Source organism: Ammospiza caudacuta, chromosome 5 (assembly GCF_027887145.1).
Source record: "Ammospiza caudacuta isolate bAmmCau1 chromosome 5, bAmmCau1.pri, whole genome shotgun sequence".
NCBI classification, from domain to species: Eukaryota; Metazoa; Chordata; class Aves; order Passeriformes; family Passerellidae; genus Ammospiza; species Ammospiza caudacuta.
The window spans coordinates 76,620,507-76,638,262 of NC_080597.1; the positions used below are offsets into that span (position 1 = coordinate 76,620,507).

General features: G+C 39.8%; 1 protein-coding gene across 1 annotated transcript in view; it reads left to right on the plus strand.

Moving 5' to 3' along the window:
* The first annotated feature begins 10,659 nt into the window (after positions 1-10,659).
* Positions 10,660-17,756, plus strand: part of LRGUK (leucine rich repeats and guanylate kinase domain containing) — a 59,149-nt gene continuing 52,052 nt past the window's right edge. The window contains exons 1-5 of the mRNA XM_058805972.1: positions 10,660-10,839; positions 12,636-12,743; positions 14,091-14,172; positions 16,129-16,229; positions 16,594-16,675. Coding sequence (XP_058661955.1) covers positions 10,660-10,839; positions 12,636-12,743; positions 14,091-14,172; positions 16,129-16,229; positions 16,594-16,675 — 553 coding nt within the window. The remainder of the gene's footprint in view (positions 10,840-12,635; positions 12,744-14,090; positions 14,173-16,128; positions 16,230-16,593; positions 16,676-17,756) is intronic.

Here is a 17,756-nt window from a genome sequence, read left to right on the forward strand (position 1 = left end):
AGCATCGTGGAATCCCCATCAGAGGATCCTCACGGAATATTTTTTCCTGGCAATGTGGTTTGGAATGAAGCACGTTTCCTTCCCACCAGGAGGGTAACACACCATGGATGTTGTGATTTTGAAGCACAGAAATCAGGTTGTTTATCACAGAGAGTTGTTCAGCCTGGAGAAAAAGAGGCTCAGGGGGCACCTCCTCACTGCCTACAACTCCCTTACAAGAGGTTGTAGCCAGGTGGGATTTGGTTTCTTCTCCCCTAAGCAACGGGGAACAGCCTCAAGTTTTACCAGGAGATTGGAAATGAGGGAAAAGTTCCCCTTGCAAAGGCTCTGAATGTTGGTGTTTGTTCCAAACCCCCTCTCACTAACAGGAGATACCTCAAGTTTTATCAGGAGAGGTTTAGATTGGAAATGAGGGGAAACTTCCCCTTGCAAAGTGTGTTGGTGTTTGTTCCAAACCCTCTCTCACTAATCAGGTTTTACCAGGAGAGGTTCAGATTGGATATGGGGGAAAAGTTCCCCTTGCAAGGACTCTGAGTGTTGGTGTTTGTTCCAAACCCCCTCTCACTAACAGGAGATCCTGTGGGTGTGGGGAAGAGATTTTGGGAACAATTTTTGTTTACAGAGCTGGGCTGTGGGTAGAGACAATCTGTTGTGGTTGGGAGTAAATAACTCCTCAGACAACCCCCTCACCGTGTCCCCACACATCCCTCAGCATCCCTCTGCAGCCACACTCTTCCTCTTGGCTTCCTCTGGGACACCTGAGGCTCCTGAGGGGTTTGGGAAGGCCCCTGAGGGCACATTTGGTGTTTGAAGTCCTGGACTCTCCACAGAGGAGCCACCAAATCTTTTTGGGTTTGTATCACTGAGCTGGGGTCCCTGTACGAATCACAGATGGAATGGGACTGCTGGGAACGTGCCTTGAGCTGTTTGATTTTCCAGCACCAGCCTCATTCCATGGCTATGGCAATGGGAAGATGCCCTCAGCTCACACCCCAGGCAGCAGACACAGAACTCAATGTCACAGCTCACTTTAACAGTTTTGTGACCAATCCCACACAGCAAAAGCACATTGACAGCAGCTCCATCCAACCACTGTAAGCACAGGTACCTTTGGTTAAACAATGCTGGCTTATTTCAAATCCAATCCCTGCTTGTGAGACTCAAACACAATGCACAGAGCTCTGTTATTAACTTAGAACTCCCTCATATCTCACTGATAAACTTTCCTGCAGCTTAGGGAGTTATTCTAGACAAGCATCAATACACAGACCATTGTTCTATTTGTCCTTACTTTTCTATTTTCACATCATTTTCCTGCTGACCAATCTCATGGCTGCGGCTTAGCTCCAATCACAGTTCTGCTGTCTCTGAGCTGCCTTTTGCAGCTTTCCCAAAACTTTCTGAATTTATGGATTCCCACAGGTTTGGGCCGAGCCCCACAGTCCCCATTGGAGCTCAGGTGTCCTCATGGTCCTGTCCAGCTCCATCAGGCTCTGGCTGCCCTGGATTTATCCCTTCTGAGGGATGGAACAGAAGCTCAAGGCTCCTGAAAGCCCCTTGGGAAAACTTTTCTGCCCTTGGGAAACTTTCCTGCCCTCCCAGCACTGATTTTTCCCTTTCCTGCTGTGTGGTTCCTGTTTCTCCATCCCAGCCTATGGAAATCGGTCACACGGGGCATCTATAACACATTTGCAGTGGGAGATGGTTTCCCACAGGGAAAAAAACCAAAATGGTGTTGGAAACTGTGCAAAAATCCTGGGATCCTCCTTTGTCTTTGACCTAAGCTGGGCAGAGCACGACCTACCCCAAATCTGCCCTGCAGGAGAGACCCAGTCCTCGCTCAGGGATCTCTTACAAGAGCACAGAACATCTCCAGCTCTGCATCCAGTGCTGGGATCAGCAAGATTTGGAGCTGCTGGAGAGGGTCCAGAGGAATCCATGGAGCTGCTGCAGGGCTGGAGCCAGGCTGGGAGAGCTGGGAATGTTCCCCTGGAGCAGGGAAGGCTCCAGGGAGAGCTCCCAGCACATTGCAGGGCCTGCAGGGGCTCCAGCAGAGCTGCAGAGGGACTGGGGACAAGGCCTGCAGGGACAGCACACAGGGAATGGCTCCCACTGCCAGAGGGCAGCCATGGGTGGCATCTTGGCAGTGAGGAATTCCTGCCTGGGCTGGCATTGCCACAGCAGCTGGGGCTGCCCCTGATCCCTGCAGTGCCCAAGGCCAGGCTGGAGCAGCCTGGGATGGTGGCATTGGAATGGGATGGGCTTGAAGGGCCCTTCCCACCCAAACCATTCTGGGATTTGGGACACTCAGAATCCATCCCCAGGGATTTTTATGGAAGTTGGGGATGGCAAAGGGAAGGGAGACCCTTCCTGGAGTGTTGAGATTGCCAGTGAAGCCCCCAGACCCCAAAATCCCTTCCTAGAGAGGAGTCGGGGTGGGGATGGATCCAATGCCAGGCTGGGAGAGCTGGGAATGGAGGGAATTCCCTGGAGAGGGAGCCTGGGGTGGGATTTTGGGAAGGGATTCCCAGAGCAGCTGGGGCTGCCCCTGATCCCTGCAATGGCCAAGGTTGGACACTGGGGCTGGAGCAGCCTGGGATGGTGGGAGGTGTCCCTGCTATGGCTGGGGCGGCACTGGGTGATCTTTAATGTCCCTTCCAACCCAAAGCATTCCATGATTCTGTTCCCTTGCTCCAGTCCTTCCCCACAAATCCTTCTGCTGTCCTGGCATGACCCTGCAGGACACAGCAGGTCCCAGACAAAGCCTGTGGATTGTTTTGTGGAGCCCCATGAAATGCCGGCAGCTCTGCCAGGAGTCATTGCAGGGAAGGGCTCCTCTGGTGCTTAAAGAGACAAGGAAATATTCTCCAGACCACAAACCTGAAATGTTTCCACGGGGGCTGTAAACGTTCATGAGGGTTTCACAATTTCCTTTTTACAGCCCCATAATCTTTACTGGGTTTTAATTATGCCACGATCCTGAAGCCTGTGCCAGACACAATGGGAAAGGTGGAAGGAAAAGCAAATTCCTCTGGTTCCTTTCATAGTTTGACGGTCAGCCTCCAACACGTCCTCTCCTGAGGGTTTCTTCCTTTTTTATTGTCTTGATTAAGGATGATACAAACCTGATATAAATTCATTTTTTGGATGTACACACACGGGCAAGGATAGGAGACAGATGGATGGATGGATGGATGGATGGATGGATGGATGGATGGATGGATGGATGATGGATGGATGGATGGATGGATGGATGATGGATGGATGGATGGATGGATGGATGGATGGATGGATGGATGATGGATGGATGATGGATGGATGGATGGATGATGGATGGATGGATGATGGATGGATGATGGATGGATGATGGATGGATGGATGGATGATGGATGGATGGATGATGGATGGATGGATGATGGATGGATGGATGATGGATGGATGGATGGATGGATGGATGGATGGATGGATGATGGATGGATGGATGATGGATGGATGGATGGATGGATGGATGGATGGATGGATGATGGATGGATGGATGGATGGATGGATGGATGGATGGATGATGGATGGATGATGGATGGATGGATGATGGATGGATGGATGATGGATGGATGATGGATGGATGATGGATGGATGATGGATGGATGGATGGATGGATGGATGATGGATGGATGGATGATGGATGGATGGATGGATGGATGGATGGATGGATGGATGGATGATGGATGGATGGATGGATGGATGGATGGATGGATGATGGATGGATGATGGATGGATGATGGATGGATGGATGGATGATGGATGGATGGATGGATGGATGGATGGATGGATGGATGATGGATGGATGATGGATGATGGATGGATGGATGATGGATGGATGATGGATGGATGGATGATGGATGGATGATGGATGGATGGATGGATGGATGATGGATGATGGATGGATGATGGATGGATGATGGATGGATGATGGATGGATGGATGGATGGATGATGGATGGATGGATGATGGATGGATGGATGGATGATGGATGGATGATGGATGGATGGATGGATGATGGATGGATGGATGATGGATGGATGATGGATGGATGATGGATGGATGGATGGATGGATGGATGGATGGATGATGGATGGATGGATGATGGATGGATGGATGGATGGATGGATGGATGATGGATGGATGGATGATGGATGGATGGATGATGGATGGATGATGGATGGATGATGGATGGATGATGGATGGATGGATGATGGATGGATGATGGATGGATGGATGATGGATGGATGGATGATGGATGGATGATGGATGGATGGATGGATGGATGGATGGATGATGGATGGATGGATGGATGATGGATGGATGGATGATGGATGGATGGATGGGTGATGGATGGATGGATGGATGGATGATGGATGGATGGATGGATGGATGGATGATGGATGGATGGATGGATGATGGATGGATGGATGGATGGATGGATGATGGATGGATGATGGATGGATGGATGGATGGATGGATGGATGGATGGATGGATGATGGATGGATGATGGATGGATGGATGATGGATGGATGGATGGATGGATGGATGGATGATGGATGGATGGATGGATGGATGGATGGATGGATGATGGATGGATGGATGGATGGATGGATGGATGATGGATGATGGATGATGGATGGATGATGGATGGATGATGGATGATGGATGGATGGATGGATGGATGGATGGATGGATGGATGGATGGATGATGGATGGATGATGGATGGATGGATGGATGGATGATGGATGGGTGGATGGATGGATGGATGGATGATGGATGGATGGATGGATGATGGATGGATGATGGATGGATGATGGATGGATGGATGATGGATGGATGGATGGATGATGGATGGATGATGGATGGATGATGGATGGATGGATGGATGGATGGATGGATGGATGGATGGATGGATGGATGGATGGAATCCATGGATGGATGGATGAACCCCCCAGAGATACCAATGCATGGATCCCCCCCAAACTCATCACCTGCCCTTCACAGACAGCTCTGGCTGGGGAGATTTGCTGTGGAGCCTTTCCCCTGAGGCTCCTTTGTCTTTGACTGCAGCAGTTTTATTTTATTAGCATGAATCACAATTGCAGATCTCCCTCTGGCTGTGGTGGATGGCAGGGAGGGGAGGGCCCTCTCAGAGGGGGCAGGAGGAGGTGCCAAGAGGAAATCAACAATGCAGAAATGTCACTTTTACTGCTCACAGACAAGCAGGAAGCTCTCTTGGAAGTGGAAAGGAGTCGTTTTACAGAGCTGAGACACAGCAAATCCCACAAATGGCCACTTGCACTCCCATCCTGAGGCTTTGGGGTCCCTGAGACACACAAACCCCGCTCACCACCGCAGACCTTGGCCACCAAGCTGCCTGTGCTGCAATTCCAGGAATTCATTCCCCAAGGACTCATCCCACCACACTTCAAACACCCACATCAGTGATACCCCAGGAGCAACCCGGGCCTGGATGTCCAAGGCTGAGTGCAGAACAGGGAATGTGGTGCCCTGAGCACTCTGTGCTCCAAACATGATAAACTCCAAAGGAAGCTGAGATCCAGGGAAGCCAACATTGCTCTCCAGGACACAATCCTTGGTGGACCAGCCCTGTTCTCTCATTCCTGGCTGGGAAATTGCGATTCCATCCTAATCCAAGCTGGAGCTGCCCATGCCCTGCAGTTCAAGCTCTGGCTTTTGCACTGAGCAGGGAGCGTGCTCAGCAATGAGGTATTCTACTTTATTTTCCATTCCTTCCTTTGCTGATTGGATCTAACCACCAAGCCAGGAACAAAAAAACACCTGAGGTGGCTGCAGCCAGCATCTAATCATTAAATTTTCTTTTGGATGACCTGTGCAAAACTCATCAGGAGCCATTTCCTGAGAAGTTCATTGCATCGGTATCGCAGACAGCTTTTTATGAAAATCCATTCTTTAAGATTTTTTCCTCCTGAGAAGCTGAGAAGGAACAAAATGTAAACAATGGTTATCTGCTGTTGTGGAATGCATCTGTGATTGGTCTCATGTGGTTGTTTGTAATTAATGGCCAATCACAGTCAGCTGGCTCAGACAGTCTGAGGCAGCTGCCTTTGTCATCATTCTTGCTTTTCTATTTTTAGCTTAGCCAGCCTTCTGAGAACCTTTCCTTCCATTCTTTTTAGTATAGTTTTAATGGAATATATATCATAAAATAATTAATCAAGCCCTCTGAAATATGGCGTCAGATCCTCATCTCTTCCTTCCACATGAGACACCTGTGACCGCCGTCACACATCGGTGTTCATTATTTACTCTGCTAAGCTGAGCCACAGCGGCAATTTTCAGGGGAGAAAATTGAATTGTTCAGGCCTTGGATTTTGGTGTTTGTGATTTCCTCTGCTGAGCTGCGGTATGAAATGGGTTTGGCACAGCCAGAGTGTGGGATCTCAGCACCTCAGGATGGAGGTGCAGAGAGGCCGAGACCACCCTTGGGGGGCTCGGGAGTCCTGGAATGTTGCCAGAAGTGTCTGGTGGCTGGACTTTGATCCGACACAGGAGACGACGCCTGTATGAGGACTGGGAGGAATTCACTGGGTGAATGGTGAAGGGATAAGTTAGATAAAGCGTAAAACACAGGGTTTAGGATTTCGGTACAGGGGGGTGTAAAGAAGTAAGATGGAGGAATTGGGGCGTGTCCTGTCCTTCTTCTTCTTCTTCTTGGCCTCCATCTTCTGTGGTGATGGTGGCACTTTGGGATTGGTTATTACTAGAAGTGCACCGGTTAATAAGGGTAGAAGGTATTGGGGAAAAATGATAAATATTGTATACGTAACTTCGGGTATAAAGATAAGTGACCGCCCAGGGGCTTGAGGAGTGTGCCCATGGCTGACTTGCTGTGCAGACCTCTGTCGGGCTGAAAGAAAATCTTTTAGATAAACAATTAATAAACACCAAGACCGAGACAAGATCAGAAGTCTCTCCTCGTCCTTTGAAGCGCCGGGCTCTTCAAGGCCATCCCTGGGCCTTTCCAGAACACCTAAACAGCCTAAACAGCCGAGAAACCGAGCAAGTGGCTTCCCTGAGCAATCTCCGGCCGAACATAAATCAGGAAAAGAGAAACATGAAAGTTACACCAGAGCCCCTCTGGGGCTGCCCCAGCCACAGCCAGGGGAGGGAGCAGGGCCAGTGTTGGCCATCGACACTCCTCTGTCAATGTGGGGAGGTTTTATGAGCTCAATAACTGCAGATTTACAGCTGCAGCTCTGGGTTTTGGGGTTTGGGGTTGTTTTAATGGGCATTTGGTGTTTGCTGTTCCAGAGCCAGGAGAATTTAGGGAATATTTCACACCGGAGCCAAGCAGGGTTTGAAATTCAAAATGAGAGGGAATATTTGGGGGAACATCTCACCCACCTGTGTCCTATTGATGCCTCAGGTTTAGCTTTTCTATTTTTCCCATTTTGTGCTGCTTTAGTGTGTGGGTCTGAGCTTCATATTATGGGATGGTGAGCTCTGTGCACAGAGCAGGGAGACAAAGCAATTCTTGCTCCAGCTGGGCACCAAGGACAAATTGTCGCTGTCATATTTCCTGGAAAAATCCTTTTAATTGTCCAATCCCAGCTCCAGGTTCTGCAGTCCCATCCTCCCAGATTGCTCTCCTCAATTCGCTGCACTTTTTGGGCCTGAAGTTGCCCAAAAACCGAGCTGTCCTTGGTTCTGGGGCTGGAAAATGAATGTTCTGTCTGACTGAGCTGTGAGGAGAACTTGCTGACACTTTATATAAAGTCAGAGTCACACACTAATGCAGAATGTGGAAAATATGAAAGCTAAAACTCACGGCATCACTCCCAAGCCCAGTCCCAGACAGATCTCCCCCTTCCCTTGCAGGGTTTTCTGTCCTTTCTGAGCTCTCCACTGCCAGGGGCTGCTCAGTGGAGAAGGAATAAATTCCATTAAGCGTTTGAACATTTATGACCAGGGAGATAATAAAAGGAGGTAATTTGGGGTGGCTTTATTGCACTTATCATAATGTTTCCCTGAAGCACAGAGATAAAAGTCAGCGAGCAATGTCCATAAGGAGTTTTTATATCTCCCTCTTCATTTTTTTCTTTGCAATAATCACCTCATTCAAAGATGAGATGTCACTTTACCAACAATGGAAATTCACTGCAATAACCCCATCCCCAATATTAAAATGTTTCACCACATGCATAAGTTCTTTCCCCATGTTTATTTTTACAGGGATTTGTATTTGGAGACATCTCCTCCTCCTTTTCCCTTTATTTTCTGCCTTTTCATTCTCAGTTTTCCCCATTCTGCAATGTGGAAAAAAATAAAGGTGGATGTTAGACCCAAAAACTCAAATATCTTTAGCATCTTAATTTCAAATCTGTATTAGGAGCAGATTGCTGTCTGTAAGATACACATGATATAAAAACAGGACAATACACAAAGATATCTCAAAAACTGTAATTTTGCTTTCCCCTGCTGTGACAGTCTCATCTCTCATTATTTCCCAAAATTTGGCAAAATTATATAGATTTTATTTTTTTCCACCCGTCAGTTCTGAAATTGTACCTTTCTCTTAAGGAAAAACAGTATTTCACCAACTATGGAACGTTAATGGTGTGTTGTGAAAGAAAGAGTAATAACAGAAATCTAATTTATATTTCTCTCTGTGTGTATATACATTTATATATATAGATATAGATATATAGCTATAAAATTAATATTCCCAGGTCTGCTCCAGTGCAATTGGAGGCACAAAACTCACTTCAAGTCATCCCTCAGGCAGGAGAAGAGACCCAGCCATTTACTGATCCCTAACAAGAAGAAGTTTTCCCCTTCCATGTTTTTGCCCTGAAATCCCTCTTTTATGCTATTTTTGGCCCTTCCCAATGGGATATGGGAAAAATGCCTATTTTATGATTGGCTTTTCACAAATATTAAAATGAAGATTATATGTGTTGTGTTAGAAAGTGACGCTGTATTAATTTTCTAAAGTAGTGTGGTAAATATAGTTTTAGGTTATAGCAAAATGTTAAAATAGAAACTATGCTATGTAAGATACTTTTTTTCCTAAAGAAAGGACTCACACTGAGATAGCAGCCACAGGACACCTGAATCTTTCAGAGAAAGAGAATTTATTGCCCCATTATCAGGAGAAATGAACGTCTTCCTGCCTCATTTGGGTGATGTTAGGAGTTCTTCAAGTTAGGAGTTGATGATGATCAGACACAATCCTGTGTTTGAATGGAATTTATGCATCATGTATGAGGTGTATGAATATGCAACAGGCTGTTGTTTTTAAGGGTTAATCCTCTGTTAACGTGGGGCCTTTTTGGGGCTTATTTTGCCCAGAAAAGGTACCCGGACCGTCTGTAACTCTTTGTTTCTATTGTCTCATATTGTCCTAATTCAAACTGTCCAAATTATTATTACTCTAATTGTATTACTATTTTTATAACCATTTTATTACTATTAAAATTTTAACATTTCAAAAACATGTGATTGGCATTTTTCACAGGTGGCACAATCGCAGGTTACAGGTGGGGTTCTGGGGACTGTGGTCGTACAGGTGAGACACGGCACACCTGGAAACCATTTCATCCTCAGGGCTGTCAATGTTAAGACGTAAATTTGGCTTAAGAAGGCTCTGGGTCACCTTATGGTTGATCAAAACTAATTTGGTCACCCTGCACACACTGAGGTGGCAGTAAAGGCTCAGTGCTCACCAGAGAGTCTTTGTGCGCCTCTTTATCTCCTTAAATTGACATATTTATAACTGTGAAAAACGCCAATCACTTGTTCTTTAAAATTTTAAAAGTTTAATAGTAATAACATGGTTATAAAAGTAGCAATATACTTAGAGTAATAATAATTTGGACAGTTTGAATTAGGACAATATGAGACAATAGAAATGAAGAATTAGGGACAGTCTGGGTACCTTTTCTGGGCAACATTAGCCTGAAAAGGGCCCCACGTTAACAGAGGATTAAGCCTTAAAAACAATAACCTGTTGAATATTCATACACCTCATACATGATGCACAAATTCCATTCAAACACAAAATTGTGTCTGGGCAGTGTCAGCTTGTTCCTCTGAATCCTGATGGTGTCATCCTACCCAAATGAGGCAGGAAGAAGTTCATTTCTCCTGATAATGGGGCAATAAATTCTCTTTCTCTGAAAGATTCAGGTGTCCTGTAGCCGCTATCTCGCTGCGAGTCCTTTCTTTAGAAAAAAAAAAGCATCCTACCTAGCATAGTTTCTATTTTAACCCTATGTTATAACCTAAAACTATCTTCAACACACTACTTAAGAAGATTAACACAGCATCACTTTCTAACACAACATATATAATATTCATTTGAATATTTGCAAAAAGCCAATCATAAAATAGGCATTTTTCACAATAACGCGGGAGCGAGGCTAAGGGCTCCCTCAGGGAGCCGAACTACAACTCCCATGCTGCCCCGCTGCACGCTCTGCGCTCCTATTGGCTGGCGGGGCGGTTGGAGCCAATCACCGGTGCTTCCCGTTTCCATAGCAACGCGTAAACAAATGGCGGCGGCCTGGGCTGAGCAGGGACAGCGCCTATAGCGGAGTTTCCTCCGTCTCCTCTCTCCTTATCACAGCTCATGGCGGGCGGCGAGGAGAACGGCACAGAAAGCAGCCCCGGGGAGCCGCTTCCCCCTCCTGAGGAGCCGCCGCAGACGCTCGCTGAGGAGTTACTCCAGGAGAAGCCCCGGCCCGGCGCCCCTCACGGCGAGGATGAGCAGGAGGAGGAGGACGGGGAGGAAGAGTCGGAGCGCTCAAAGGTTCGGCCCAGGGCTGTGTGGGGAGGGGTGTGGGCATGGGAGGGAGCTGTTCTTTCCCTCCTCGGTGCGGATTTCGGGGGAAGAAGGGCGGCACCTCCGATTTCTGCTTTTTTTAGGGTCCCTCCCTTCGCCGTGGTGTCCGGGGTCCTCATGGCTTGTGTCTCTCTCTCTCTCAAAATCAATTAGATTGGGAAAAAAACTTTGAAAATTGTCAATTCCAGCCATTAACCCAGCACTGCCAAGTGCTCCTGGCCATATAAGATTAAGGATAAACTGCCTGGCAAATATATGGCCAAATTAACCCAATTTCCTGCTTAAATTCCCAGCCTGAGCTTCAATAAATCCCATGGACACGTGTGAATTTTCTCTCCCTGCCCTGCCCAGATTTAAATCCCAACACCACAAAATATCACCTCATATTTTGCCCTGTGGAAATTATTCTGTGCTCTCCCTCGCTATAACATGTAGGTGCTATAATGAAATTATTCTGTTCTTTATCTTGGTCTCTGTTGGATTAAGCTGTTTTCTGAGCTAGAGATGGGGCAGCTAAGAGATGTTTCAAAAACTTTTATTCTATTTTCAGTCTCACGTGAAGGATGAGACAATACAGATGTTATAATTCACACCATCACAATCAGAAGCAAATTATTTCCTAATCACAAGACGTTATAAGTGTTTCTTGGCCTATCAGCTTTTGTTACATTATGTTGTAGATGCTTTAAAGCCGATCATCTAAAATTACCCCTGATGGGTCCCATCTTTCACAGTTCTCTTTCTCCAAAGTGTCCAACAATCTCCAACCACATTCCAAAGCAGCAAAACACAGGAGAAGCAAATGAGAGAATATTGTTTTCCTTTTTCTCTGAGGCCTCTCAGCTTCCCAGGAGAAGCATCCTGGGCAAAGGGATTTTCCAGAAAATATGAATGTGACACAGATGAGGGAAGAGATGAGAATCTGACTCCATGTTTCAGAAGGCTGATTTACTATTTTCTGATATATATTATATTAAAAGAGAATTATACACTAAAACTATACTAAAGAATACAGAAAGGATACAGACAGAAGGCTTAATAAGATAATAATGAAATACTCATGACTGGCTCCTCAGAGACCCACACAGCCTGACCATAATTGGCCATTAATTAAAACAATTCCCATGAAACCAATGGAACAATCACCTGTTGGATAAACAATCTCCAACCGCATTCCAAAGCAGCAAAACACAGCAGAAGCAAATGAGAGAATATTGTTTTCCTTTTTCTCTGAGGCTTCTCAGGAGAAGATTCCTGGGCAAAGAGGATTTTTCCAGAAAATATGACAATGACACAGACAAGGGAAGAGATGAGAGTCTTGGCTCCATGTTCTCAGAAGGCTGATTTATTATTTTTTGATACAATTATGTTAAAAGAAAATTATATACTAAAACTACACTGAAGAAAGAGAAGGGATTTCATCAGAACACTGGCAAAGAATGAATAATAAAATCTTGTGACTGAGCAGAGTCTGGCACAGCTGGAGTGTGATTGGTCATTAATTAAAAACAATTCACATGCTGGATAAACAATTCTCCAAATCACATTCCAAAGTAACAAAACATGGAGACGCTGAAGCTTCCCCGCTTCCCAGGAGAAAAGATCCTGCCAAAAGGAATTTTTGATAAAACATCCCAGCGACAGAGGACTTTTATCAACCCTGTTCCCACCTGAACCCCAGCAGCCTCGGGGTTCTCCCAGTGGGAATTTCCCCTCATAAATCTCCTCTAAATCCATTTTTTCCCTTTTCCTGGTGTTTTCAGGGTCACTTGCAGGAGGTGTTGGATGAAGACACGGCCGCTGAGGGGCTCCACACCTTCGGCCGCTCCGCCCCCGGCACTGAGTACGTTTATCTTCACCTGTCACTGCCAGTGAGTACCAGCAAAAAAACATCATTTTAAGGTGCTTTTCTGCACAAATGTTCCCTTTTTTTGAATATAAAAATAATATATTAAAATATTTTTAATATATTAGAATATAAAAATCAATTATATATAAAATATTAATGTAAATATAATATAATATAATATAATATAATACAATACAATATAATACATATAATATAATAAAATATATACAATAGTATAAAAATATAAAACCTCAATTATGTATGAAATAAATATATAGCTTTCATATCATACTATATATATAATAGATATAAAAATATAAAAATCAATTATATATTAAAATATAAATATAGATTTCATACAGTATTATACATATAATAGATATAAACATATGAAAATCAATTATATATAAAAAGATAAATATATATTTTATGTAATATTAGATATAAAATAGATATAAAATATAAAAATAAATTATGTATAAAATAGAAACATATATTTTATATAATATTAGATATCATAGATATAAAACTATAAATATAAATTATATCTAAAAATAGAAATACATATTTTGTATAATATTATATATATATAAATATAAAAACAAATTATATATAGAATATAGATATGTATATATTATTATTATATATAATATTATATATATTATTAGCCTTTTTTTCAACAGCAAATCGTTGGGAAAAAAAGGCTTGTTAAAAAACAAGATTTTCAGAGGCAGATTTTTGTCATTGCCTGTTTCATGTTAATGACAATAACATGATTATAAAAATAGGGTTTTTGCTAAGATTCACAGTGGCTCCAGCTGACTCCCAGAGTGGTGATTTGTTGGGTTTTTTTTTCATGTATTAGCATCAGCACTGAGATTTTAAAATTATTATTATTTAATTATCATTATATTTATATAATATAATTATATGTATATTATATTATAATATTAATTACATTTATATTATTTTATATATTATATATTGTGCATTATTATTTTGTTTATATTATATTGTAATATTTTAATTATAATTATCACTATTATTTTATTATATTTTTTTCCCTATCCAGTCCTAGGGTGTGAAAAATGTATCTTCCTCCTTCAGTCAGCTGGAGGAAAAAAAAGTAGAGGGATGTGTAAATCACCAGGAATGCTGCATTCAGGAAGTTGAAGTGGTTGTGTTGTTTTAAAGTTGAAGTGGTTGTGTTGTTTTAAAGTCTTTTTTTTTGGCATTTTCTCCATTTCTGGCCGCTCCACCATCACTTTTTGTAATGTCACCTTGTCCTGCTGCAGCTGGAGGGACTTTGAGTGAGCAGAGTTATTAACCGGTTATTAAAATTGTGATTAAAATCCTTTCCCTTTTCCAGGGTCGTGGGCTGAGTGACATCAGCATTCTCTCCGGATACATTCACCTGCAGAAAATGGAGCTTTCCTCCAATAAAATTAATGGTATGGAGTAAATGAAGCACAAATTCCTGCCTTGTGAAGCTGTTTCAGATGAGGAATTCACTGGAGCACGGAGTTTTAGTGTCACAAAGCCCGGCTGACATGTTAATGGCGTTAAACGTTGCACAGAGCCGGGCTTGATCTCCTCCAAAATCCCAAAATCTCCACGGCCCATTAAGAGCAGCACATGGAGAGAACATGGAACTCAAATTCTCAGTTTATTACCCCAGCAGATATCAAGGTGAAGGGGTCTGGCATTTTTGGGGTCCCCCATTTCAAGAAGGAAGTTATGGATCTGACTCCATGTTCTTAGAAGTCTAATTTATTATTGCATTGCATTGCATTGCATTACATTACATTACATTACATTACATTACATTGTATTATATAAAATTATCTAATTATATATATTATATAATTAAATTATATATAATTATATAATATATAATTAGTTAATTTTATAAGATATGTTATATAATATATAATATATAATTACATATATTAATACATAATTACATTGTATTAATGTAATATAATATAATGTAATATATTATATTATATTATATTATATTATATTATATCGTATCACATCGTATTACATTGTATTACATAACATTATATAATTATATTATATTATGTAATTACATTATATATAATATAGATATTAAATAATTCTATAATCCATTATATATAATATATAATATATAATATATAATATATAATATATAATATATAATATATAATATATAATATATAATATATATTATTACATATATTAATGCAGTATTATATTACATTACAATGCATTACATTACATTATATTACATTACATTATAGTGTACTATGTTATGTTATAGTAAAGAGTACAGAAATGATACTTACAGAAGGCTAAAAAGATAATAATGAAAATTTGCCCAAAATCTCCACTGCCCATCAACAGCGGAACATGGAGCTCAAACTCTCAGTTTATCACCCAAAAATAAAATCCCAGCAGATATCAAGGTGAAGGGGTGTGGCAGGAAGGAAATGATGAATCTGACTCCGTGTTCTTGGAAGGCTAATTTACATTACATTACATTATATCATATTGTATTATATTATATCACATTACATTATATTATATAAAATTATATAAATTTATATACATTATATTATATAAAATTATAGAATTAAATTATATATAATTATATAATATATAATTAGATCATTTTAAAAGATATTTATATAATATATAATTACATATATTAATACGTAATTTCATTATATTAATGTAATATAATATAATGCAATATAATACATTATATTACATTACATTACATTGCATTATATTATATTGCATTATATTACATTATGTTGCATTATATTGCATTATATTGCATTATATTATATTATATTATATTATATTATATTATGCAATGCTATGCTATACTATACTATACTATAGAATACAGAAAGGATACAGACAGAAGGCTGAAAAATAATAGTAGTATATAATATGATATTATGTAATTATTATGTAATTATTATATTATATTATATTATATTATATTATATTACAACATTATATTAGAATATTAAAATAATAATACAATATAATATAATATAATATAATATAATATAATATAATATAATATAATATAATATAATATATTGTTTTATTGTATTATATTAATATTATAATATATTATATTATCATAATGATATCTAAAAATATAAAAATAAATTCTTGTTTCAAGGCATAATGAAAACTAAATGTCTGACTTGGATATTTATTCTTTATGGTTTATAAACCTTTTTTTCCCCTCTAGGAGAAGGTGTTAATATTCTGCATTTCAGGCATCACTTTCTGCACATGCAGCTCTAAATTAACTCTTAATTGCTGCAGGATGTAATTATCACATTTTGCTGGGATGATCTTTGCATTCAGGCTCAGCATTTGACATTTTATTTCTTTTCTAGATCTTTCCTGTGTCAGTCACATGCCTTATTTAGTAGAGCTGAATGCTTCCAATAATGAACTGACCACTTATTTCAACTTTAAAGCCCCTAAAAACCTCAGGGTAAGTCTGAAAAAAAATTAAATAAAAAAAATTAAAGTTTTAAATTCAAAACCATTTTCTGAATCTAAGTTAGATGTATTTGAGCAAGTCGAATTTTGTTCCTTTTTTATTCTTCTTTTTTTACCTCGATTCACATTTTACTTTTCCATTTTCCTTTCCCAAATCTTTGTGTCTGATTTACATTTACATTTACATTTACATTTACATTTACATTTGCATTTACATTTACATTTACATTTACATTTACATTTATTTTTTTCCTCACTGAACCCCTGCATATGGTGGGAGGGTGGAACAAACCCCCAGCCAGAGTAAAATGCTGAAGAAATAACCCCAAATTCCTCTCTTTTTTTTTTTCCTTTAGGAAGTAGATTTTTCACACAATCAAATCCCAAAAATGAAAGATTTATCAGAATACCACTCACTTACCAAGCTGCTGCTGGATTGTATCCTTTGGGGAATCTTAAATGGGAGAAAAATTGATTTATTTTGCTATTTCTTCGGATAAATACCTGTTTTCTTTGTATTTTCCCCTTCATGTCAGTTTGTCCTTAGAATTGAGATAAAATTGTAATTCTGGTGCTGAGACTGAGCTTAATTTACTTCAGCATTGATGGTGTTAAAATATAACATACACTATATGAATATATATAATATAATTATACTTTATGTAATATAATTATATATAATATATTATGTATAATATATAATATATTATGTATAATATATAATGTATAATATATAATATATTATGTATTATATATTATATATTATATATTATATATTATATATTATATATTATATATTATATATTATATATTATATGTTATATAATTTAAAGATAAAATTTAAATTATATATATAAAAGAAATATATATAATAAATATAGTATGTGTTATATGCATATATAATATATATTTTATCATATACATATATATTATGTATATTATATAATATATATTATATATGTATATTATTATATTATATTTGTATATAATATATATTATATACAAATATAATATATCATATTATGTTATTAAAATAATTTTTTATTTTAAAAAATAGTTATTTGTGTTCTTCCCACTCTACAAAGCGTGCAAGTGACACAAATCCTATCACAAAATGGCACCAAACCACTTTTCTTTTGCAATCCTAATTTTCCATAATGCAGCAAAAACCTCTCTAGAAAAATTTAAAAGGGGAGAAAATTTAAAAAAAAAAATAAAATTGAGTATTTGTCTTGTGGAGCTGCTGTGTAGTTTTTGGTTTGGTTTTGTGGTGCCTTGGATTTCTTCATTTGGTGAAATGGGGATAAAAATGTTTTCATATACACAAGAGAAACCCCTAAAAAAGAGGAAAATGAGGGCAGGACTGGAAATTCAGAATTCAGTGGCCCCAATCTGTGTCAAATTCTCCTCACCTGGTAGAACAATCAGATTTTTAATCAGATTGTTAATCTGATAAATTGATTTTTATTCTGATTGTTAATCAGATTTTAATCCCCTCTGAAATCTCCTGCAGCAGCAG